Here is a 26,279-nt window from a genome sequence, read left to right as displayed (position 1 = left end):
CAGGTCAAGTCATAATAATTTTTTCTATTAACTAATAATGAGTTTAGACAAATCTTTCTTGAGTTTTTTTTATTTTATCGTCTGACAGACTCCATAATGTTAGGATGTTTATTAAAATGAATGGCTGCTTTTATACTTACTATAGACCCCATCAATATTTACTATACTGTTTTCATAATCACTCACTAAGATCGATGAAGACGAAAGAAAGCGAATAGAGCTTGTAAAAGAGGAGGAGAGACGGAAGGCAAGCGAGGAACTAGAAAAGTTTAAAGAGCAACAGAGAATAGAAGAGGAAAAGAGGAAAATACAGAGGGAGCAAAAGAGAAAGGAGGAAGAAAAGAAGAGGAATTCTTTAAATAAATCTATGTTCTCACATTCTCCCCAACCCTGCATACAAGGTATCTTTCTTTACATACACAGTTCTATTTTTGATTAGGTTAAAAAAATACGAAAGTCTATCAAGTTCAATCTATAACCCAACTGTATTAATCCCGGAGAAGGCAGAAAAATGTCTTATGAGGCAAATGCTGATTGCCACATACTAGAAAAATCCTTCCCAACTCGGACATTATTAGAATAAGTCGCTGGACCAGTGTCCCACCTCCATAAATCTAGTAACTATCCAAAACCCCTTGCCTGAATTCAATGAGTTAACCATAACAACATCATTAGGCAGTCCCTGATAGCTGCTCCTGTCCTGCCAGCTCTGTGTCACTCAGGACTGATGGGGTGGAGAGCAGCTGCTGGGAACCCCCCCCCCCCCCCCCAAAGACCTGGGTCCTGGTGCTTTTTTAAACTTTGATTTCTTGAGTAAATCCTGGGACACTGCATCTGTTTGGGTAGCATAAACCAGGTAAAGGGTTCCCTTTAAAGTGTACCTTTTAAAAACCTTTTACATGCCATGCAGTTAAGTCAACAGTTTTCATCAGTCAGGGTTGTTTAATACTCCTGGTATCACAGATCAGTGATGGACGCCATGCTGTGTGGAGTACGGCACATGACCGCTGAGGTGACTTATTGGCCGTAGTCATCATGTGTCAATAGCGTCTCAAAAGACACCAGGCTGCCTACTGGAGCTTGCACGGGGGATAAGCACTAGATCCAGGTATGGATTGTTTTACTGTTGTTTTTGGGGCCATTTAAAATAAAAAAAAAAGTATAACATGGATAACCCCTTTAAGTGGTTAAACTGACACAACTATTACATCCAGTGACTTACAGGTGACATCATCTCTGATTGTAGAGCGTCTCTTCCCCTTTTTTATCCATCCAGGCCAGACCACCATGATGACTTCTCCTGCTGACTATACTAAGGCATCTTTGGCTGCTCTCTCCCCTACCCTCTACAGAAGCCCAACCTCCATCCTATAATACTTTTAATACTGCTGTCCTGTGGCTACTGCCAGTACTTTGCCTGCTGCTGTTCCATGTGCCCCCATCACTGTACCTACCACAGTGCTGCCAAATAACCCCAAATCAAGTGCTTCAGATATAATAGAACCTGAGGATGAGGACCAAGATCACATTATGGAAAAAGCATAGAATGGTCCCTGGCCAATGCACAAGTTAACTCAGATGCCCAAATCAGACTAAAAGACCCCCATTCACTGCTCCCCTTGGGCCCCCTTTCACAAAGACTCCCAGTCATGGCTCCCTCTCTCTTATAGACTGTTGGTTGTGGCATATTTCTAGGACTTCTGCTCAGCCCCTCCCACCCTAAACTTGTCTTCATGCCCCTCCCCCTTCTCACAGGCTCCCTGTGCTGCTTTATCTAGCTTTATAAGCTTCTACCTGCTTACGGACTCTGTGTAGTTTTTCCCATGATTTGCGAAAAATTGCTACAAAAACCACAGCTATTTTGTGCAAGTCCTGGCAAAATACACTGTCCAGGCTTTTTGGCAGAAATGAGGAGGAAAGCGGCCCATCTAAAATTTGCCAGTAGGCCACTCCGGCCCTGGGACTAGATATAAAGTGATCTCTGGAAATATCTCTGTATTGTCCTTTTACATTTTACTGTCCACCAATTCCCCCAAGTCCTTTCTGTAGTAGTTTAAAGGGGTATTCCAGTGAAAAACTATTTTTTTTTTTTCATATCAACTGGCTTCAGAAAGTTTTTTTTTTTGCCCCTGAGAGTTTATGTATTTAGATTAGTGAGGAGAAGCCGAAATCAGTTGGTTCAGAGCAGGAGCAAATGCCCATAGCAAACATCTCCTGCTCTGCACAGTTCCTGAAACAGACAGAGGTGTCAGCAGAGAGCACTGTGGTCAGACAAAAAAGAACAACTCAACTTCAGCAGCTGATAAGTACTGGTAGGATTAAGATTTTTTTATAAAAATAATTTATAAATCTGTTTAAAGGGGTACTCCCGTGGAAACCTTTATTTTAATTTTTTATCAACTGGTGCCAGAAAGTTAAACAGATTTGTAAATCACTTCTATTAACAAATCTTAATCCTTCCAGTACTTTTTAGGGGCTGTATACTAAAGAGAAATCCAAAAAAGAAATGCATTTCCTCTGATGTTATGACCACAGTGCTCTCTGCTGACCTCTGCTGTCCATTTTAGGATCTGTCCAGAGCTGGAGAAAATCCCCATAGCAAACATAGGCTGCTCTGGACAGTTCCTAAAATGGACATCAGAGGTCAGCAGAGAGCACTGTGGTCATGACACCAGTTGATTTAAAAAAAAAAAAAAAAAAATGGGTACCCCACTGGAGTACCCCTTTAATTTTCTGGAGCCAGTTGATATGAAAAAAATTATTTTTTTTTTCACTGGAATACCCCTTTAACCCAGTATTTTATTATTTAGCAGATTAATATAATTATTTCATATTTTTGTTTTCTTAGCCCGAGTGCATAACCTTGCATTTATCTACATTTAAACTTTATTTGCCATTTTTCTGCCAAAGCCTCCAGCTTCCCGAGATCCCTCTGTAATATTTGATCATCCTCCTGTGTTGATTTCCTTACAGGGCTTAGTATCATCTGCAATTATTCTGCTCTGTAATCCCTCTACAAGGTCATTATTTATGGAACATAGTCTGACTGGGTCACAGTTACTGGCGGCATACTACAGGGGTCAGTATTGGGTTCTCTCCCTTTCAATACGCTTAAGAAATTAAGCCAGTTGCCAACTATTTTATACAGGGAGCCCAAAACACCACGGGGAGAAGCTACAGTCAGCATGCTGCTAATGGAAGAAGATGAATAAATAGAATATCACAATATTTCACCAAGTAACCCTAGCCTACATGGTACTGGCACTAGCACCTAAGGCCCCATACACAGTAGACATGTGTCAGCTGAAACAACTGATTTCGGCTTCTCCCCACTAATCTGAATACATAAACTCAAAAAATATACAAAAAATATGTGAACATTAGAGATGAGCGAACTTGCAACAAATTCGATTCGTCACGAACTTCTCGGCTCGGCAGTTGATGACTTTTCCTGCATAAATTATTTCAGCTTTCCGGTGCTCCGGCGGGCTGGAAAAGGTGGATACAGTCCTAGGAAAGAGTCGCCTAGGACTGTATCCACCTTTTCCAGCCCACGGGAGCACCTGAAAGCTGAACTAATTTATGCAGGATAAGCCATCAACTGCCGAGCCGAGAAGTTCGTGACGAATCGAATTTACTGTAAGTTCGCTCATCTCTACTGACCGTTTTAGGCAGTGTTTTTCAACCGTTGTGCCTCCAGCTATTGCAAATCTACAACTCCCAGCATGCCCGGACAGCCTTTGGCTGTCCGGGCATGCTGGGAGTTGTAGTTTTGCAACAGATGCAGGCACACTGGTTGGAAAACCTTAGTTTTCGGACTGAATCTTAGGCGGTGTTTCCTTCATTGACTGTGACACAGGGGGCTGTTCACTGATACACTGTGTGTGATACATGGCAGCTGCCTATGTTCTGGCTTTGATTCCTCTATAAAGCTTACAGAATGATTAGGCCTCGCCCCTAAATGTGAAATTGTACGTTTGTAAATTTGATTGATTTTATTTCTATCGCTATAGCAACACATTTCATAGTGGAAAAAAAATATATAGTATATGTTTATTTTACAGCAAGCGGTTTTCCATCATTTTAATGATTGTAGTTCACATAACTTCGCAATAATTGCTTTTTAATTGCTTTTTAATTTTGTTTTGTGTTCGCCCTCTTGTGGTGAAACATGAATAACAAAGTAGCAATGACAGCTTCATGTTATGTACGGTTTTGTTAGATTAACCCTTCTGGATGGTGACAAGATGATTTTTGGGCCTATTTGGGGGAGGGAGAGGGGCTATACTGTGGCTATGCTGTGTGCCTGCAGTACTTACACCTGAACTTCCTTTTCCTTTTCTGGCCAATCACAGGACAGCACCTACTCTTCTCTGCTAAGCCATGACATAGTGCTGAAGAAAGTGCACTGGACTAGCTAGGCTGGTACTGTACTGCGGGGTGATTTACACAGTACATTACTATAGATAGCATGTGGGTGGAGAAGGGGTTATTGATGTACAGTGGTCCCTCAAGTTACAATATTAATTGGTTCCAGGACGACCATTGTATGTTGAGACCAGCACTCTATGGAAACCTGGTAATTGGTTCTGAAGCCCCCAAAATGTCATCCAAAAATAGGAAAAAGTGAGAATTAAAGAAAACTTAGTAGACAACTAATACAGATAAAGCAAATCCTTACATATAAAAGTAATAAAGATCTGCTGGGAGCTGTAATCACTGTCTATGTAGAGGACACGAGCTTCTTCAGGGTCCTGTACAGTACATGCAATGTCCAAAAAAAAGTAAAATGGAGCAGCCCCCACCTGGTGCCCAAAGGAGCAGCTAACTGTGGCACAAGTAAAGAGTAATACAGAACATGTAGTACCACCCTGTACTGTAGGGGGCACTACCAGACAGACAGTCAGTGCATACACTTCAGTAATACAGGGGTTTAACCAGTAAAATGCCCAATGTAATTGTCAGATCTTCCGGCCATTGACACGTTTCACAGATCTGGACTGTCTGTATATTGTATGTTGAGTCTGGTTTCAAGTTACAATGGTCCAGAAAAGACCATTGTATGTTGAAACTATTGTATGTTGAGGCCATTGTAAGTTGAGGGATCACTGTACTGGCTTTGCATAGTGCTATGTGAGCAGAAAAGGAAGTAAACAGTGGAAGGATCACAGCAAGGAAGGGATTACATAACTTTACATTACAAAAGTATCCCTGGTCTAGGCAGTGAACTGCTGAGGATAATGACTAAAGGGATAGGAAATAGAGGAGTTTATTAAGAAGGAAGCACTGTGTACATGCTAAAACACAAGTATTTTCACAAGGAATCCTCAAGCTGAACTTGCATAGAACTTAAAGGGGTATTCCAGGAAAAAACTTTTTTTTCATATATCAACTGGCTCCAGAAAGTTAAACAGATTTGTAAATTACTTCTATTAAAAAATCTTAATCCTTTCAGTACTTATGAGCTTTTGAAGTTAACGTTGTTCTTTTCTGTCTAAGCGCTCTCTGATGACACGTGTCTCGGGAACCGCCCAGTTTAGAAGAGGTTTGCTATGGGGATTTGCTTCTATACTGGGCGTTTCCTGAGACCGTTGTCATCAGAGAGGACTAAGACAGAAAAGAACAACCTTAACTTCAGAAGCTCATAAGTACTGAAAGGATTAAGATCTTTTAATAGAAGTAATTTACAAATCTGTTTAACTTTCTGGAGCCAGTTGATATATAAAAATTTTTTTTTTCCTGGATAACCCCTTTAATGGTTGGCAAGAAAGAAGAAAGCCTTTATTTTAGGGATCGACCGATTATCGGTATGGCCGATATTATCGGCCAATAATCACGATTTTGGGCATTATCGTTATCGGCAATTACCTTGCCGATAATGCCCCCCGCCGCACCACACCGTGACCGCCCCCCCCCCCCCCCCGACCCGCCGCACCGCGTCGCACCCCCCACCGGCCCCATTGCCTCCCCCATCCCCGGTTTTATAATTACCTGTGTCCGGGGCCCACGCTACTTCTGGCTCCTGCTGCGTCCTGCGTTACGCTGTGCGCAATGACGAGTGACGTGGTGCGACGTGACGTCACCGTCAGTGCACACAGTGACAGCTCAGGAGGACGCCACCGGAGCCAGATGTAGAGTGGACCCCGGGAACAGGTAATTATAAAACCGGGGATGGGGGAGGCAATGGGGCCGGGGCGGTGCGGGGGGCCGGGTGCGGTACGGTGGGTCGGGGGGTAGGGCGGTCACGGTGCCGTGCGGCGGTGGGGGGAGGGGTGGCGGTGATAGGTCTCAGGACCCCCGGACAGGCAGGGGGAGAGAAGCGGGTGGCGGCGGCGGCCTATGGCACCGCAAAAGCCACTGCAGTGCATTGATTTAAAGCGCCCGCTTTAAATCAATGATCTGCAGCGGTGTCGCGGGGGGATAAATAGCCGATAACTTATACCGGAATATCGGTATAAGTTATCGGCTTTCGGCCCTAACCTCCACCGATTATCGGTTTCAGCCCCAAAAAAATGATATCGGTCGATCCCTACTTTATTTGCCTTTTCAGCACAGTGTGGGCCTCCTGAAGCACAGTATGGACCATCTAGAGGAGGCAGACAGGCTTAGGATACATGACTTGTTTTATTCTCTTTGGCACCTATAGGCCAAAGAGGTTCAGTGTATACATATGTTGTTGTATAATAAATTTGATATCTGTGACAACTCTAGGTTCCTTTTTAGAGGTCATTAAAAGCTCAGAGCACCAATGTAGAAAGTCACTTTTTTTTTTACTAGGCAATTATTGGTAGGGGTTTGAGTGAAAAATCGTTCTTGTGATCAATCCTTGAGACCTCTCCACATATAGAAATACATTGTTTGTTTATATTTGGAGATGAGCTGGCGACAATCCATAACTGTTCGCAATGATATGACAGACGTTTACCCAGAGACGATACAAGCGTTTTCTTGTTTGTCAGCTGATCTCTGGTATGTTTACACCAGGTAAGGTGAAGATTTGCCCAATGACCTGCCGTTGTGAAAGGCCGCTAAGTGTTTAGTCATGTGAAGAGGCAGTATTTTAGGCGGGATACAGCCATGCTTCATGCTTGTTATAAATACATGCAGCAGTGTTCTCAGCCTATGACCAGATTCACACGGTCATAATGTGGACATGTTTTTGTATTTGTATTGCGGCCTGAAGTCCTGGTCCAACCATGGGTCTAATGACCTAACTGACGTAGATCACTGTCATATTGTCCGTATGGGCATTAGAATCACCATCAAGCAGAAATTTGTGCCCATAACATTGTTGAAAAAATGAATCCAGCCTATATGTGTAACCTTTATTTCAGATATAGTATTTGATGTTGATTGTGGAAGAAGAATAGCTATTATACTCGGTCACATGTTCAGACGTTGCCATATTTGTTCTCTCTTCTTCATACTATTCTTCTGTTCATACAGTTTTGAGCAAGAAAACAAAACACAACACTGATCACTTATATGCAATCACGTAGAGAGCAAAATTGTCTAATGCAGTATTTCACTAACGTGGCCTTTGCCTCTTTGAGTTACATATATGGTGATCCAATATTAATGATTTAAGCTATTATATATGTCATCAGCAGAAAAACACAAGATTGAAAAGTCTGTGCCTCCCACAAGGAAATGTGGCAGCATCCAGATCCATTTCACCCCTCGAGTATTCCCTACTGCTCTCAGGGAATCTCGGCTGGCAGAAGAGGAAGAGGTAAGCATATAAAAAGGGGCTTGTACAATGCTTCGTGTTCCTGTTATACACGATCTATTATTGACAGGGAATGGGTATATGTGTATATTTTTGGGTGAAAAAATGCTGTCCCTGCAGCTATTGCCTGTATGTGTCTATGAGGAGTCCAAATACAGGAAGTGAGGGCAGGAGAAGCAGGGCTCTGTGTAGGCTCCTGGCTTGTCAATCATCCTGCTGTGTGAGCCAGGGGCGTGTCATAGAGTCCTGCTTGTCCACCCTCACTTCCTGTATTTGGACTCCTCATGGAGACACACAGGCAATAGCTGTAGGGACAAAAATATACACATTTTTTTTTTAAGTATACACGCTTACTTATCCCCATGTGCCTTCCTTGTTTTGCCCTTCAGATAAAACAGAAAGCAGACAGCGCTCCATAGTGTGATACTGTTTCTTGCACAGAAAAATTGGTAAAGGTGGATATTGCTCTTACCACAGTAGGTTACACTCCACCAAGTGCAACAATGGAATGAATGAATAAGAATGAATAAGTGAGGTGTTAGCAGCCACTCCTCGTCTCCTCAGAAATAGTTAAAATAACAGTAGAACTCCAAGATGTGGACAGGATACACGGGCGCTCGACAACCAGGTAGCAGGATAAAATGTTTAATCACCCATAATGCAACGCGTTTCACAGCACAGCTGCTTCATCAGGCATGGTTAGGTGGGTTCAAAGCACAGTATATATATATATATATATATATATATATATATACATATACACATCAGTGTAACATATTAACCCTTTCCGGGACATTTATGCACCTGGAGGGTCATACAATTATATCAGAAAGCTATATTGTATAACAAATAAAAGCATATATATATGGGGGACACATTTTGATCAAAAAGTGCGCTGAGAGCCTCCATTTTTTGACCTAGAGTGCTGTTGCAACTTTCTTGTTTGTACATTTTATATATATATATATATATATATATATATATATATATATATATATATATATATATTAAAAACATATAGGGTATGAATAACCATATAGAAAATTCTGACAAATGAAAAGTGGATGGATAAATAAACATGAAATATAAATATATATATATATATATATATATATATATATATATATATAAATCGAGTTTGAAAACACATATATTGCTGGGTTTCTTAAAAACACACATATGAAACTCCTTATTATATCATATCGATGCATGTATCGAACCAAGTCAACACATATATCGAAACAAATCGCACCATGTGAACATAAACTTCTACACCTATCATTAAAGGTGGTTCCGACTTTAGTAGTTAACCAAGCAAAATATCGTAAGTAGCTGGTCAAAAATAGTGGTAAAAACTGTCCTGTCTGTATTGGTACCAAAAGCTGAAGCCACAAAAAATATGTCATGATAAATATAGGATATGTGAAAATAAATAAAATAAATTAAAATGAAATAAAATAGAATAAACTAAAATGAAATGATGGGAAATAAAATAAAGTAAAAGTTAAATAAAATAAAATGAAATAAAATAAATAGAATGAAATAAAATAAAGTAAATTAAATAAATAAATAAAATAAAGTGAATAATTAATTGAAATAAAGATGAAGAATTATGAAAAAAATAAATAAATATATATATATACGGTATATATGCTGTTGAAAAAATAAGCACATAAATTGCAATGAAAAATAAATAAATAAACATAATAATAATGAAATATGATACTGGAAAAATAGACGGTGGTATAATGTGAGGGTGATGATATTAATCTGAGCTGAAGGATTGTGATATAGGATGGAAAAATGATTTGGCATTTTCAATAATTTCATTCAATCCTCCTGGGGCTAAAGAGCCTAGTGTGAAAACCCAGAAGGATTCTCTGTTGATCAATCTCTGAAACCTACTGATCATTTTATTTTATTCTATTTTATTTCATTTTAATTTATTTAATTTATTTTCACATATCATATATTTATCATGACCTATTATAGATATATTTTTTGTGGCTTCAGCTTTTGGTACCAATACAGACAGGACAGTTTTTACCACTATTTTTGACCAGCTACTTACGATATTTTGCTTGGTTAACTACTAAAGTCGGAACCACCTTTAATGATAGGTGTAGAAGTTTATGTTCACATGGTGCGATTTGTTTCGATATATGTGTTGACTTGGTTCGATACATGCATCGATATGATATAATGAGTTTCATATGTGTGTTTTTAAGAAACCCAGCAATATATGTGTTTTCAAACTCGATTTTTATATACATATATATATATATATATATATATATATATATATATATATATATTTTTTTTTTTTTTTATATATATATTTCATTTTTACTTTTATTTATCCATCCACTTTTCATATGTCAGAATTTTCTATATGGTTATCCATACCCTATATGTTTATTTTTATATATATATATATATATATATATATATATATATATATATATATATATATACACTTTTATTGTTATTGCAATATAGCTTTCTGATATAATTGTATGACCCTCCAGGTGCATAAATGGCCCTGAAATGGTTAATATGTTACACTGATATGTATATATAGTGTGCTTTGAACCCACCTAACCATGCCTGATGAAGCAGCTGTGCTGTGAAACGCGTTGCATTATGGGTGATTAAACATTTTATCCTGCTACCTGGTTGTCGAGCGCCTGTGTATCCTGTCCACATCTTGGAGTTCTACTGTTATTTTAACTTGTTTTGCCCTTGGTTACATCTGTCTTAGTGCTGTCGGTCATGCTCGGTTCAATTGCATAATGCACCTTAATCTCTAATGTGTATGCAAGCAAGGGGGTTTGTGGGAAAGTGTGCACTCTCTTGTACAATAACAGCAGGTTTACAGATCAGAGCGGAAACCAGGAAGAGATCATATCCATTGTGGGAGAAGAACGGTACAGTGATTTACGTCATTTTACCTTACAAAAAAGAAATAAAACACATTTTGACTCCTTTACAGATATGTATATGGACGCATTTGATCTTCCCAACTTTGCTTTGTGGGGAAACCCCTTTAAAAATATATATAAACCTATATTCTCTTCTGCTAAACATATATTTAAGTTCAAACAAAGTTGTCCTTGTTCCAAGAAGATGTTAAAGGGGTACTTCTCTGGGGGGGGGGGGATTTTTTAAATCAACTGGTACCATACAGAAAAATTGTAGTCCTTCCAGTAGTTATCAGCTTCTGTATGCTCCAGAGGAAGTTGTGTAGTTCTTTCCAGTCTGACCACAATGCTCTCTGCTGCCACCTCTGTCCATATCATATCTCCTTTAATTTTGAAATGACTTGGTTGTATGAAGGCTTCTTTTTTATGGGACCAGTTGTACTTTTTAATCCCACAGGGAACGTAAGCACTCTGGTGTGCATCAAGCCTGACTGGGAGGGAGGAAGGCACGGCAAGCATGACTAGCAGCTGTCTCTTCCCTTATATGTCATTGTTACCCTGCAACTGGACAGAGATCATTGTGAGCCAAAGAATGAAGCGCACAGCCCCCCACATCTCCTGGCCTGTCCTAGTGATTGGTGTGGGGGGCTCAGCACTGAGAACTTGATTGATCAAAACTTATCTCTGTGACATGTCAAAAGATTTTTAAATCTAAGGGACACGTTAAAGTTAATTTTTTTCTGGATTTTTCTGGATTTTTTCTGGCTTTCTTCCAGAAACGATGCCTCTCCTGTCCTCTGTTTGTGTGTGGTATTGCAGCTTATTGAAGTGGAGCTGAGTTACATTACACACAACCCGAGGACAGATATGGTGCTGTTTTGGGAAAAAATGGCTGTGTGCTTCTATTCTTTAATAACCCCTTTAAATGTCGTTTGCTGTAAGTAATATTTTACAATGTAAAGGCTGATAATAGGGAAAAGTCAAACTTTGAACATAATGTTTTAGATATTTTTATCACTGCAGAGATTTCAGCCTCTGCTTTATGGAGGCAATAATAGGAGGTTCACTTTTACTATGTACAGTGCATTCAGAAAGTTTTCAGACTCTTTCACTTTTTTCACATTTTGTTATGTTGCAGCCTTGTGCTAAAACAACAAAAATTAAATTTTCCCCTATTAATCTGTGCTTAAAGGGGTATTCCGCTGCTCAGCGTGTGGAACCAACTGTTCCGTACGCTGGAGTTGGCGCCGGGAGCTTGTGATGTCATATCCCTGCCCACTCATGACATCACGTCCTGCCCCATCAAGTATATGGGAGGAGGTGTGATGGCTGTCCATAGACTTGCATTGAGGGGGCGGGGCATGACGTCATGAGGGGGCGTGGCTATGAAATCACGAGCTGCCGGTGCCGGCTCCGGCAATTGGAACAGTACCCCTTTATAACTCCATAATGACAAAGTGAAACAGAATGTTACAATTAAAAAGGAAAAACTAGAATATTGCATTAACATAAATATTCAGACTCTTAAGGATGATGGCACAAGGTTTGCACACCTTTTAATTGGGGATTTTTTTTTCATTCTTCCCTTCAGAGATGTTCTACTGGGTTCAAATTAGAGCCACTCGGAGACATTCGCAGAGTTTTCCCTTAAGTACTCCTGTGTAGCCTTGGCCACGTGCTTAGGGTCATTGGGAGATTTATCAAACCCTGTGCAGACAAAAAGTTGACCAGCTTCCCCTAGCAGCCAATCAGATTGCTTCTTGAATGTTTAAAAAGCATCTAAAAAATAAATTATAAATTGGTTGCTATGGGCAATTGCTCCACTTTTCCTCTGCACAGGCTTTGATAAATCTCCCCCAATGTCTTATTGAAAGGTGAACCTTTGGCCCATTAAGAATATCTCTGTACTTTGCTCCATTCAGCTTTCCCTTAACCCCGACCAGTTTCCCTGTCCCAGCTGTTGAAAAACATCCCCACAGCATGTTTCTGCCACCACCATTCTTTAATGTAGGGATGGTATTGGGCAGGTGATAAGTAGAGCCTGGTTTCCTCCAAACATGACACTTAGGTTGTAAGAATTGAGGCCAAAAACTTCAAACTTGAGAATCTTGTTTCTCGCAGTCTGAGAACTCTGCACAGGCTTTCATGTGTCTTTTACTAGGCCATTCTCCCATAAAGCCCAAATTGTGAAGTGATGAAGTGATGGTTGACCACCTGGAAGTTTCTCCCATCTGCACACAGAATCGTTGGAGCTCAGCCAGAGTGACCATTGGGTTCTTGGTCACCTAGGCCCTTCTCCCCTGATTACTTAATTTGGTGAGGTGTCCATCTCTAAGGCCCCTTTCACACTACTGTTATGCCCCATCAATAACGGCCATTAAACTCTCTCTCTCTCTTTTTTTTTTGGAGTTTGATGGCCCTCATTTTGACGGGTCATCACGGGCAATAACTGGTCCTGATGGACCCCATTATAGTCAATGGGGGTACGTTGGACACCGCTATTTTCAGAGAGAATAGCGGGAGAAAAAGACGGTGCACTATTTTTTCTCCCGCTATGCGCAATCATAAAATAACGGGCTTCACGCTGCCAGAGACAAACGGAAGTGTGAATGTAGCCTAAGAGTCCTGTTTATTCAAACCTTCTTCCATTTAAGAATTATGGAGGCCATTGTGCTGTCGGAAACTTTCAGTTCCACACAATCCTGTCTCTGAGCTCTACAGGCAGTTCTTTTCCTATCATGGCTTCGTTTTTACTCTAATATGCATTGTCAGCTGTGAGACCTTATATATTCAGGTTATGTCTTTCTAAATCTTGTCCAATCAACTAAATTTACTGCTGGTGACTCCAATGAAAGTTTATTTTATTTATTTTTTTTTTTCAATAAATTTCCAAACAATTCAAAAATGTTATTTTCATATTTTCATATTGAGTGCAAATTGGGGGGGGGATTTTTTTTTTTTTTTTTAATTGTAGCTACGGTAGTTTTCTTGTAGCTGAGATGGTAAATGGATGGAGGCTTAATGTGTAGTGTCAAGGAGAAAATCTGGGGGAAAGTTGTTAGAAGACAAGAATTAAGTAAACTTTTAGTATTTATAACAACAATGAATTGGAAAGTAAAATCGCAAAGAACTTTAGCCAACAAAAAACTATTATAGAAGTTCATGATGTGCGCTTCTAACTTCTATAACAGAGATATCTCACCATGTATGGTTCATTGTAAGATGCATTGCTGTAAAGAATCATCAGAAGATTCATTATACTTTTTCTCTCCACATTACAGTGGTTACAGAAGCAAGCAGAATCCCGCAGAGCCATTAACACCGACAGCCTTGACCTTCAAGATTTAAAAGAAGAAGAGAAAAACCCAGAGTGGCTAAAGGACAAAGGAAAGTAAGTGGGTGATGTAGTATCTTAGAGAATTCAAGAAATGAAGGTTCTGTTCTTTTGCTTTCTGTCACATATATATATACAGCAACTTTTTCTTAGCATTTGTGTATTGTATTATATAATACAAGTGGTCCCTCAAGTTACAATATTAATTGGTTCAAGACGACCATTGTATGTTGAAACCAGAACTCTATGGAAACCTGATAATTGGTTCTGAAGCCCCAAAGTGTCATCCGAAAATAGGAAAAAGTGAGGATTTAACAAAAATAAGTAGATAAATAATATAGATAAAGTCTTTACATATAAAAGTAAGAAAGATCTGCTGGGAGCTGTAATCACTGTCTATGTGGAGGACAGGAGCTTCTTCAGGGTCCTGTACAGTACACACAGTGGGGGAGATTTATCAAAACCTGTTCAGAGGAAAAGTTGTCCAGTTGCCCATAGCGACCAATCAGATCGCTTCTTTCATTTTTAACAAGGCCTCTGCAAAATGAAAGAAGCGATCTGATTGGTTGCTATGGGCAACTGGGCAACTTTTCCTTTGCACAGGTTTTGATAAATCTTCCCCAGTGTCCTAAAAAAGTAATATGGAGCTGCCCTTACCTGTGTCCAAAGGAGCAGCTAACCCTGGCACAGGTAAAGAGTACAGAACGTGTAGTACTTCCTTGTACTGTAGAGGGCTCTACCAGACAGGAATTCAGTGCATGCGCTTCAGTAATACAGGGGTTTTACCAGCGAAATGTCCTTTATAATTGGTCAGATCTTCCAGCCATTGACACGTTTTACAGATCTGGACTGTCTGTAGCATTGTATGTTGAGTCTGGTTTCAAGTTACAATGGTCCAGAAAAGACCATTGTTGAAACTATTGTATGTTGAGGCCATTGTAGGTTGAGGGATCACTGTAATGTGTCTTTCCTTTTGTTCCTTTTATATATTATTTTCTTTTTTGTCCTCTTATTTTTATGATTTTCTAGTTTACCGTACTCTATGTAAATGTAACTGCTAAATCTTATTTTTTTTATTTATATTTTCTGTTTAGTTCTTCTAAGAGTTCTTCTTGTCATCTGTGTTCCATATTATAAACCACAGTATTTAAGAGATTTCATAATCTAAAGTTCTTGTTTCTTAACCCTAGTAAACTATTTGCTGCTGGCGACTATTTAGCAGCTGTAAACGCCTTGAACCTTGCAATACGGTTAAATGACAAGATGCCAACCATGTATCTCAATCGATCAGCCTGCCACCTTAAATTAAGAAACCTCCATAAAGCCATTGAAGACGCCTCTAAGGTAATGCCTAGCAGATGTCTTGTATAATTCCCAGTCTATAATTATTGGCTCGTCTTAAAGCATAAACCATTGAAGTAGAGCACATAAACTTTTCATGACCTTGGAAATATTGATTTCATGGTGCAGTATTATGGGCTGCTGCGTAGTCTCTAAAGACTATTCCACTTGCTTGTTTATTTGGTAATGATTTTATCCTTACATAGGGATGTGTTTGTTCATACGCCATGCTTTAAAAGAGGTAGTACTTTTAATGATTTTCTGTTTCCAAATGTACTCCTACACTGCTTGCAGTAATATGATGGGGTTTGTATGTGTTTTAGACCTTTACACTATTATTTCCATAGCTTTGAAGTTACGTTATGCTTATTCTAAAGATGGCCATACACATGGGGCATTTTTCAGCCGAACTTGTAGATTTTAGTGGGTTCAGCCAGTCATTTAATGTGTATGGTGGCCTCTAAACTTTCCCTCAATGGCAAATGTTGGGGAGAAAAGGACATATTGGATTACAACAGCCTGATTGCTTTGTTCTTGGGGAGTTAATTTACTGCCAAACCTGTCTGGCACTGACTTACTGTTCTATTTTTGAGCTGAGCTTTGGACTACAGTGTGGAACTACAGCTATTTTATGTGTATAATCAGATTAAAGAGGACCTCATAGTCCTCTTTTAAGGGGTACTCCGGCACTAAGACATCTTATCCCCTATCCAAAGGATAGGGGATAAGATGCCTGATCGCGGGGGGTCCCGCCGCTGCGAACCCCCGTGATCTTGCACGCAGCACCCCCATTATCAGTCCCCGGAGCATGTTCGCTCCGGGTCTGATTACTGGCGATCACGGGGCCGGAGCATTGTGATGTCACGGCCTTGCCCCCGTGTGATGTCACACTCCGCCCCCTCAATGCAAGCCTATGGGAGGGGGCATGACAGCTGCCACGCCCCCTCCCATAGGCTTGCATTGAAGGGGCGGGGCTCTGGCAGCTGCTCTGGCAGCGTGATCGCCAGTAATCAGGCGGAGCGAACATGCTCCGGGGACTGATTATAACGGGGGTGTTGCGTGCAAGATCACGGGGGGTCCCCAGCGGCGGGACTCCCCCGATCAGGCATCTTATCCCCTATCTGTTGGATAGGGGATAAAATATCTTAGCGCCGGAGTACCCCTTTAAGGGGTACTCTGCTGCTCAGCGTTTGGAACAAACTGTTCCGAACGCTGGAGCTGGGAGCTCGTGACTTCATAGCTCCCCCCCCCAATGACATCTTGCCCCGCCCCCTCAATGCAAGTCTATGGCAGGTGGCATGACATGCCCCCTGCCATAGACTTGCATTGAGGGGGCGGGGCGTGATATCATGAGGGGGCGGGGCTATGACATCTCATGCTCCTGGCTTCAGCGTTCGGAACAGTTTATTCCAAACGCTGAGCAGCAGAGTTCCCCTTTAAGTATAAAAAAAAGTCCATTTTTGAATCCATTCTTTAGTTGAATGGGAAATTACCTTACCGCTGACATAGCAAAAATGTAAACCAGACCTAAAAACAAGTGCCTAAAAAAAATCTTTTTTTTTTCTTTGCACATATTTGGGCTTCAAAAACAAACATGTTTGTGGGCCTCAAAATACTGAGTGTGAATATAATCTAAGTGCTGTAGGTCTAACTTCGTGTCCATTGGTATCACAGGCAGGGTAGCCAAGCCAACAAGCAGGCTACAGATGTTATTCAGGGCCTAAAGGCTGCTGCTGTTACTTCAAGGACCTGCCTGTAATGTTACAGAGGTACAGACGGACAATACAGGTTAACTCCTGTGCAGAAAGGATTTATTATTGGCGTATGTACAAAATAAATTCTCACTGCTGAAATATTACCCGTAAATAATTGTCACTTTTATGATCAGGTTGCTTATTTTCTGACAATTGTTTCATTATTTGTGTCGTAATTATAGCTTTCTATTTGTGTAAACAATACAGGCATTGGAGCTGCTCACTCCACCGGTTCCTGACAACGCATCAGCCAGGCTTAAGGCTTATGTAAGACGTGGCACTGCCTTCTGCAACCTGGAACTCTATGTCGAAGGTAAAGATTTATTTTTCCATTTCTCACACACACACACACACACACAAAACTGTTATGTTTCTTAGAACTGGGGGTTTTAACCCCTTAAGGACCCGGGGGGTTTTCCGTTTTTGCATTTTCGTTTTTTCCTCCTTACCTTTTAAAAAATCATAACTCTTTCAATTTTTCACCTAAAAATCCATATGATGGCTTATTTTTTGCGCCACCAATTCTACTTTGTAATGACATCAGTCATTTTACCCAAAATTCTACGGCGAAACAGAAAAAATGTGAGACAAAATCGATGTGAGACAAAATTGAGAAAAAAGAACGCCATTTTGTAACTTTTGGGGGCTTCCGTTTCTACGTAGTACATTTTTCGGTAAAAATGACACCTTCTCTTTATTTCTGTAGGTCCATATGATTAAAATGATACCCTACTTATATTGGGTGGATATTGTGGTACTTCTGGAAAAAATCAAAACTACATGCAGGAAAATTTATACGTTTAAAATTGTCCTCTTCTGACCCCTATAACTTTTTATTTTTCTGGGTATGGGGCGGTATGAGGGCTCATTTTTTGCTTGCTATTGATAGGACTTGTTGATCGCTTTTTATTCATTTTTTCATGATATAAAAAGTGACCAAAAATGCACAATTTTGGACTTTGGAATTTTTTTGCATGTACGCCATTGACCGTGCGGTTTAATTAACAATATATTTTTATAATTCGGACATTTCCGCACGCGGCGATACCACATATGTATATTTTTATTTACACAGTTTTTTTTTCTTATGGGAAAAGGGGGGTGATTCAAAATTTTATTAGGGAAGGGGTTAAATGATCTTTATTCACTTTTATTTTCACTTTTTTTTTTTGCAGTGTTATAGGTCCCATAGGGACCTATAACACTGCACACACTGATCACGAAACCAGTGATCAATGATTCTGCCGCTTGACTGCTCATGCCTGGATCTCAAGCTATGAGCAGTCATTCGGTGATCGGACAGCGAGGAGGCAGGTAGGGATCCTCCAGCTGTCTTGTAAGCTGTTTGGGATGCCGCGATTTCGCCGCGGCTATCCCGAACAGCTCCCTGAGCTAACCGGCATGGTGTCACTTTCATTTTAGACGCGGCATTCAACTTTGAACATTGCGTCTAAAGGGTTAATAGTGCGCCGCACTGCAATCAATGCCGCGCGCTATTAGCCACGGGTCCTGGCCGTTGTGGCCCCGCGTTATAGATCAAGAGCGGACTCAGGGCGTACAGGTACGCCCTGGGTCCTTAACAGGTTAAACTGATTAATACACGCCATTGACCTGTATTCTAACATAACTAAAAGGATGTGAACGTGTACACTTAAGGGGGTTAAATAGATTTGTAAATTACTTTTATTTAAAAATCTTTTTTTTTTTTACATTGAAAAGTTTTGTTAGTTCTCAAGCAGTAATGACAATAACAAGGTTCAGTCATAGGTAATGCAAAAAGGAGGAAGTAGTTACAAAAACTACTATACAAATGATCCTTTCCTTTAACATTTTGTACGGAATCTAAGAACTCCTGTCATGCTAACAGTTATAACAGTACACTACAAACTGCAGCAACTAGTAGGGCTAACCCAAATGCTCGTTAAGTATATATGAACCTCACTGGCCTACCTCAGAGGAGGTATGAGAAGTTCAGGAGGAACAGATCGGTAGGGTTGTGTGAGCAGCCGACAAGTAACCATAGGAAAAGAACAGCATTAGGCAGAGACGATGATAAAGGGAGGAAAGAAGAGAGAAGTCAGAGGGGGGAGGGAGAGAAGAGTCAGGTAATGGCAGGTTACGAAGCGAGGGCACTTACCCTATGGACCGAGCGAACGCGATTCACCTCCAGACCTGGGGCAATAGGTAATGAAGCGGTAATCAGGTAGAAAAGTCATGGAGACAATATTAGGAACTCAAGCGCAAGGAGTCAAACTCCGGTGAAGCCATAAAGGTGAGTCGGTACTTAGCGTGTTCCCGCGTCGAGTCTACCAAAAGTTCCTCCATCCTACAGACCCGTGAGAGTTCCTGGAGGAAGGATGAGAATGTGGGGGGCTGGGATGACCTCCACAATCGCGGAATCACGGTACGTGCTGCTATCAGTGTGAAGTGTAGGTGACGGGCTGAGTGTCTGGGTAGGGAACGAGGCAAAATGGACAGGAGCGTCAGTTCAGGGGTTATCGGGAGTGTGTTGGAGACTAATCGTGACATGAGGTCAATCACCTCAGTCCAATACCAGTCTAGTCTAGAGCATGTGAGCCAGATCTATTTAAAAATCTTAATCCTTCCAGTACTTATGAGCTGCTGTATACTACAGAGGAAGTTCTTTTATTTTTAACTTTCTTTTCAGTCTGACTACACTGCTCTCTGCTGACACCTCTGTCTATGTCAGGAACTGTCCAGAGCAGGAGAGGCTTGTTATGGGGATTTGCGCCTGCTTTGGACAGTTCCTGACATGGACAGAGGTGTCAGCAGAGAGCACCGTGGTCAGACTGGTAAGAAATTCAAAAAGAAAAGAATTTCCTCTGTAGTATACAGCAGCTGATAAGTACTGGAAGGATTAAGATTTTTAAATAGAAGTAATTTACAAATCTGTTAAACTTTCTGGCAGCAGTTCATTAAAAAACATTTTTTTTTCTACTGGAGTACCCCTTTATGGTTAAGAACCCTACCTTGTACTTTCATTACATAGACTTTATCAGTGTCTAATGGCTTCCCCCTTTTTGTATGGAAGTCGGATCCACTTCCACAGGCTGTCTGGGCATGCTGGGAGTTTTAGTTTTGAAACAGCTGGAGGCACCCTGGTTGGAAAAGACTGAACTAGACATTTCCCCAGTTGTGGGTTATGTTGGAGGGACTTGCTAGAACTAGAGGTACAATACAAATCAGAATGGAAAAAGTCTTAATGTGCATAGATTGGCAAAGGAAGGTTTTTTTCCCAGTGGTGAAACCTTTCTAGTGTGACTATTCCTGACTTGTCTCAACTTCTGTATAAAATAACACTTGTAAAACTTTGGACAATAACACGCTTTTTCTGAACAGTTTTGCTCAATCGATACTTATCCCTTTATTTTTTCCCTCTTTATATAAGTGTTTGATGTTTCTATAGCCTTACTGGGAGATCTTGTGAATCCAGAAATGTATGGAAAGCCTTCGAAAGGAAGCTAGAAAGATTCATTGTTCACTTGCTCCCCATATTCTCTCAAAGGTCATCTTTATTAATCTTTGCCTTTTGCAATTACTTGTTATAAAAAGTGCAGAGGCAAGGAATAGTCCTTCCTCAAGGGCTTCTGACATACAATAGAAGAAAATAAGACTATTCAAGGTTTTCCTGAATGAAGCAATTTTCTTTGGATGGTTTGTGATGACTTTGTTTAGCGGCCAGGATCGCCAGACAGAACAATGACTGCAGAAAACCACTGACATAATGGGAGTAAACTTTCACCTGAGCACTTTATTTACTGTAAACTCTAACACAAGCACTTTTTTATATTGCTTGAACTTCTTGGAAATGTACTGTATAGGGAAAAATGATATGTGTCATATCTGTGATCATGGAAAAGAAGAGAAGTCCCTACCATACAATTACTCTGCCTCCCTTCATTTTTCTTCTGATGTGCCAAGACATTTAAGGGAGCCTAAATGTCTCCAGTAGCTTTTCAATACCGCGCCAGCTTTTTGCATTTATAATGCAAATCAATATGTATAACAGTTTTTATTGTTTTGTTTATTTTTTGCCTGCATTTGGGATACACCAAATCGATTTTACAATGCTGAGGTTCAGTCTGTAAATTGGAAATAATAATAGCCAAATCACGTCACATTCCATGCATCGGAGAATTGATTAGATGGGGTACTCCACTGCCCCAGCGTTCGGAACATTTTGTTCCGAACACTGGGTGCGGGCTGCAAGGGTCGCGACATCATGGCCATGTCCCTCGTTATGTCATGCCACGCCCCCTCAATGCAAGTCTATGTGAGGGGCATTGCAGCAGCGCCCGCATGTCACGATGGCCGCACCCAGTGTTCGGAACAAAATGTGTAGTACCCCTTTAAGGGAAACAGTCATCCGTATCACCCGTACTAACCTGTAATGTGGTTTATACTGATGACAATGATGCGAACGTCCCAAGTGTACCAAGCTCCTGATTAACATATGAAGAAAAAGAATATTGATGAAAAAAAAGCATGGATCGGTAAGTATTACTTCGTGAAGGTGATACTGATGACAGATTCCCTTTAAGCCACAATTATCAAAACTATTTAGGCTATATTCACACAGTGTAAATTCAATACAAAAAAGACAGTAAAATAGGTATATGAAATAGAGATCGACCGATATTCACGATTTTGGACATTATCGGTATGGGCAATTACCTTGCCGATATGCCGATAATGCCCTGCCCCCCCCCGGCCAGAGATGCTGCTGCCCCATTGCCTCCCCATCCCCGGTTTTATAATTACCTGTTCCCGGGGTCCGCGCTACTTCTGGCTCCTGCGGCGTCCTGCGCTGTTGCTGTGCGCTGTGCAATGAAATAGCTGATAATTTATACTGGAATATCGGTATGAGTTATCTGCTATCAGCCTCAAAGTTCACAGATTATCGGTATCGGCCCTAAAAAAATCTATATCGGTCGATTTCTAATACGAAACTACCATTTCTTGAAATCTAAAAATGTGTTTTTATTGAAGTCTATGAAAAAGCAGCCATCCGTGCACATATTGGAGTGATTTACTAAGAGAGGAGTGTTGTTTTCTTTGTGGGTTTTTTCCCCTAATAGGTATTTTTCCATAGTATTTACAAATTTGGTGTTTTGTTTTTTTTGCTGTTTTTACAACTGCTTTGAGCTGTGGAAACATTAGTAAATATGTTGGGATTTTTCTAAACTCTCAGGGCCACAACCCTTTTTTGGGGACACAACCCCTTTTCCTGTAGATCACACCCTTTTTTCAGGTTTCCTAAATTAAATGGAGAGTCATTTGGGTTTTGATTGTTGTACTATATTAATTTGATTTTTATATTCTACCTGACACACAGGTCTACAGGACTATGAAGCTGCCCTCAAGATTGACCCTGCCAACGTAAATGTGAAATCTGATGCTGAGAAGATAAGACAGATCATCCAGGGCACCAGTTTAGTTCCTGAATGAATGAACATACACTCATCGGTTTACTTGTCATGCTTCCTCCACCTGTACATTTATACAAAGTGCCTAATATGTGTTCATATTTATCATGTAACTACTTGTTTTACTATGCACCGGTCAGCTATAATATTGAAACCATGGTAGGTGTTCACACTGGTGTGGTTCTCTATGGCGGCCATTGTTTTTATGATGCTTTGTCTGTGGGGTGGTGTCATTCATATTCACGACGGGGAGCGAGGTAAGAGACATCCCTCCATCTTTGCAGTTGATCGTGATGATTTTGTCGCAGTTGTACAATCAGCCCACTGAGCTAACTGGCAATGCTATTTCCTGCATTTAGATGTCATGATCAACTTTGATCACAGCATCTAAAGGGTTAATGCCAGACATCAGCACAATCGGCAAGGTCTGGCATTAGGCTCTGCTGAAGCATACTGAGCTCCCTAAGTGCGCTTCTTACAGCGGGAGGTGGCAATAGATGTGGTCACTCTGGGAGAAAAAAATACATAGCTATAGAAGGGGTGCTAGTCACATACCTTTTAACAGCATGGCGTTCACCCCTCCTTCCTGTTATAGGGCTTTGTAGCTCCCTCTATCAAGGAAATTCATCTGAGGGGGGCAGGAAACCTCATTATAATATGTGCTATGTTCCGTGTGGTGACTTAAAGGGGTACTCCACCCCTAGACATCTTATCCCCTATCCAAAGGATAGGGGATAAGATGTCTGATCGCGGGGGTCCTGCCGCTGGGGACCCCCGCAATATAGCACGCAGCACCCACCTGTTACTGCTCCGGAAGTGCTGGAGGGTCTGGCTCCCGACCACGGGGACGGAAGATCGTGACGTCACGACTCCGCCCCTGTGTTACGTCACGCCCTGCCCCCTCAATGCAAGTCTATGGGAGGGGGCGTGGCAGCCGTCACGCCCCCTCCCATAGACTTGCATTGAGGGGGCGGGGTCGTGACGTCACGATCTTTCGTCCCCGTGGTCAGGAGCCAGACCCTCCAGCGCTTCCAGAGCAGTAACAGGTGGGTGCTGCGTGCTATATTGCGGGGGTCCCCAGCGGCGGGACCCCCGCAATCAAACATCTTATCCCCTATCCTTTGGATAGGGGATAAGATGTCTAGGGGTGGAGTACCCTTTTAAGCAGGGGCATGCAAATTGGATCTTCTGCATGCCACTCAATACAGTCACAGCACACATAAACAAGGTTCTTTTCCCCTCTGCCGGATTGCCTTGATAGATGTCTCAGGAACGGGGGCTGAAAGTTGTTCGGTGCACTGGTATGGTGTAAGGAGGAGTTCTTACTGGAGGCGGGCAAGTAGCAGTGCACTTAGAGGCCAAGTAACCCCCTAATGTGCACAGTGTTTTAAATCCGCTTTTCAGAATAACAGTGTAGGGGTGGACATAAGAAATGTAACCTGGACATCAGTGGGAGGAGCGCTATCAGCCTATACCAGCAGGTTACTATGTACTAACCAGCTGTCAGTTTCCCTTTAGGCAGGTTGTTTTAATCAAATTATTCTAATAAATGAATAGAATAATTTTTTTATTAAATAAAATATTTTTTAAATGATGTGAATTGTGTGTCTATATTTTGTTTTACCTCTTGGATCATGTATGGAAGGGAAGGTTGGTCACAGTTCTGCACAACACATTTTTCTAAAGAGTGTTGCAGTGCTCCTTAAAATTAAACACACTCAAATCCCCCCGATCCCCTGCAGGTTGCATTTATTGATGGCACAAAATCTTAGCTGCTCCACATGTATTCACACGTTTCAACTTTGTAAGAAATGCCGGTTCAGCTGATCCCAGGGGCCACTGGAAAAGCAATAGTGGAGAATCTGGGCGGGGAGTGTGTTTTCCTTATTATTTTCACTGCACCTTGACTGACTTTTGATAGGTCAGCTCTATTTTCTGCGATGAGCTATATACACCATTGGATGTATGATGGGAACTGTAGTCTGCTACCCACATGGACGACTGCTGAAGTCATGTCTGCTCCTTGCAGCTCTGAGCGGGAGCAACAGTGTCACAGAGATGGCAGTATATCGGTTTAGGAAGCCGTATGTTACAGTGCTGAGTTGCCTTTAGGGACTTGGGACCAGACTTTGCAGTGTCAATAGGGTTTCACATTAACACTTTTACTATATTTATCTGAACCTTTTTTATATCTTTTTACCTACGATTACTTCTTACATTCAAGCACTAACCATAATTTTTTTTGTTCCCTGACAACTTCATTATAGTGAAAGAAACCTGTTGGGCGACATCAGGGTATCACATAAGAGGCTGGTTTCACAATTTTTTGAATATATATGTAATATATAATTTAGGCTTAGTGCCATGACTGTCCCTGAGCAAGTAGGAATAGAAATACATACTCCATCCCCAGGGCATAAGAGTATTGTCTCCTCGCTTATGATACCAACAGGTGTGATGCCTGCCATGGCAAGATTTCTTATCCTAATCCACCATCACAATTAAGGGTGGTTTCACACCACGTTTTGTACTTACGGTTCCCGTATATGGCTGGGAGGAGGGGGCGGGGCTTAATCGCGGCGCCCGCACTCAGCCGTATAGGGGAACCGTATTTAATGCATGTCTGAGCCGACCGGAGTGAACCGCAGCCTCCGGTCGGCTGCGTTTTCGGCCGTTTGCGGTTTCCAGACCGCAGGCAAAAACGTGGTCGACCGCGTTTTTGCCTACGGTCGGGAAACCGCATACGGCCGAAAACGCAGCCGACCGGAGGTTGCGGTTCACTCCGGTCGGCTCATAGACATGCAGTAAATATGGTTCCCCTATTCGGCTGAGTGCGGGCGCCACGATTAAGCCCCGCCCCCTCCTCCCAGCCATATACGGGAACCGTAAGTACAAAACGTGGTGTGAAACCATCCTTATCCTCGGACTAGATGAGATTTCAGCTTTACTTACCTGACAACAAAATTTGCACTGTGTTAGGTTGGAGGGATCCCTGGTGTTTTTATATTTGTATTGGCAAACTTGTCTACTTTTATGGCTTACTAATTGATATGTCTTTCAGAAGTCCTGCTTAGGACATTTAAGAGGAGATTTATCAAAACCTGTGTAAAGGAAAATTTGCCCAGTTGCCCATAGCAACCAGATTGCTTCTTTCATTTTGCAGAGGCCTTGTTAATAATGAAAGAAGCAAGCTGATTGGTTGCTATGGGCAACGTTTCCTCTGAACAGGTTTTGATGACTCTCCCCCTTAGTGTATGTTTGGGTTACTCTCTCTTTCTAGACTGCATCAGTGTTCACCCCCATTTCATTGATGTAGAATTAGTGTTATACTGTTGCTTTGTGTATTTTTCATAAATATCCAAGAGTGCAAACTACCAACCTGGCCCAGACTGACACTTTTTAGGTGTTTTTATTATTATTATTTTTTTTACTTATTTATCATGTTTTGAGTTTTCTCAAAAATGTATCCTTTTTTTTTCATGTGTCCTGAGATATATAAAAGGGGTTGTCCAGTTGTTTTTACTTTTCTGCTGTATACCTACCTATATGTAGGAAGATTTTCATAGTAAGGATATGTTCACACTACGGAATTCCGCAGTGTGAACTTAACATTAGTGTGAATAGGTCTCCGCGAGACCCGTTCACACTGCAGAATTTCAGCGACGGACAATTCCGCCACTGAAATTGCTTTGCGCAAAGAAAGAACATGTTCATTCTTTGCGCGGAAGTCCGCGAGTACTGCATAGCCATCAA

The 26,279-nt window shown here is 41.3% G+C and overlaps 1 protein-coding gene across 2 annotated transcripts in view; it reads left to right on the top strand.

Moving 5' to 3' along the window:
* DNAAF4 (dynein axonemal assembly factor 4) overlaps positions 1–23,240 on the top strand; it is a 45,678-nt gene extending 22,438 nt beyond the window's left edge. The window contains exons 4-9 of one of the 2 annotated variants that reach the window (XM_056572368.1): positions 191–401; positions 7,611–7,732; positions 13,932–14,041; positions 15,175–15,328; positions 17,287–17,392; positions 22,436–23,240. In XM_056572368.1, coding sequence (XP_056428343.1) covers positions 191–401; positions 7,611–7,732; positions 13,932–14,041; positions 15,175–15,328; positions 17,287–17,392; positions 22,436–22,548 — 816 coding nt within the window. In that variant the 3' untranslated portion in view covers positions 22,549–23,240. Of the gene's footprint in view, positions 1–190; positions 402–7,607; positions 7,733–13,931; positions 14,042–15,174; positions 15,329–17,286; positions 17,393–22,435 lie in introns of both variants that reach the window. The other variant, XM_056572366.1, reaches the window with a different exon arrangement.
* The last annotated feature ends 3,039 nt before the right edge of the window (positions 23,241–26,279 follow it).

Source organism: Hyla sarda, chromosome 4, assembly GCF_029499605.1.
Source record: "Hyla sarda isolate aHylSar1 chromosome 4, aHylSar1.hap1, whole genome shotgun sequence".
Lineage (NCBI taxonomy): Eukaryota > Metazoa > Chordata > Amphibia > Anura > Hylidae > Hyla > Hyla sarda.
This window is presented reverse-complemented; position numbering and strand designations above follow the sequence as displayed.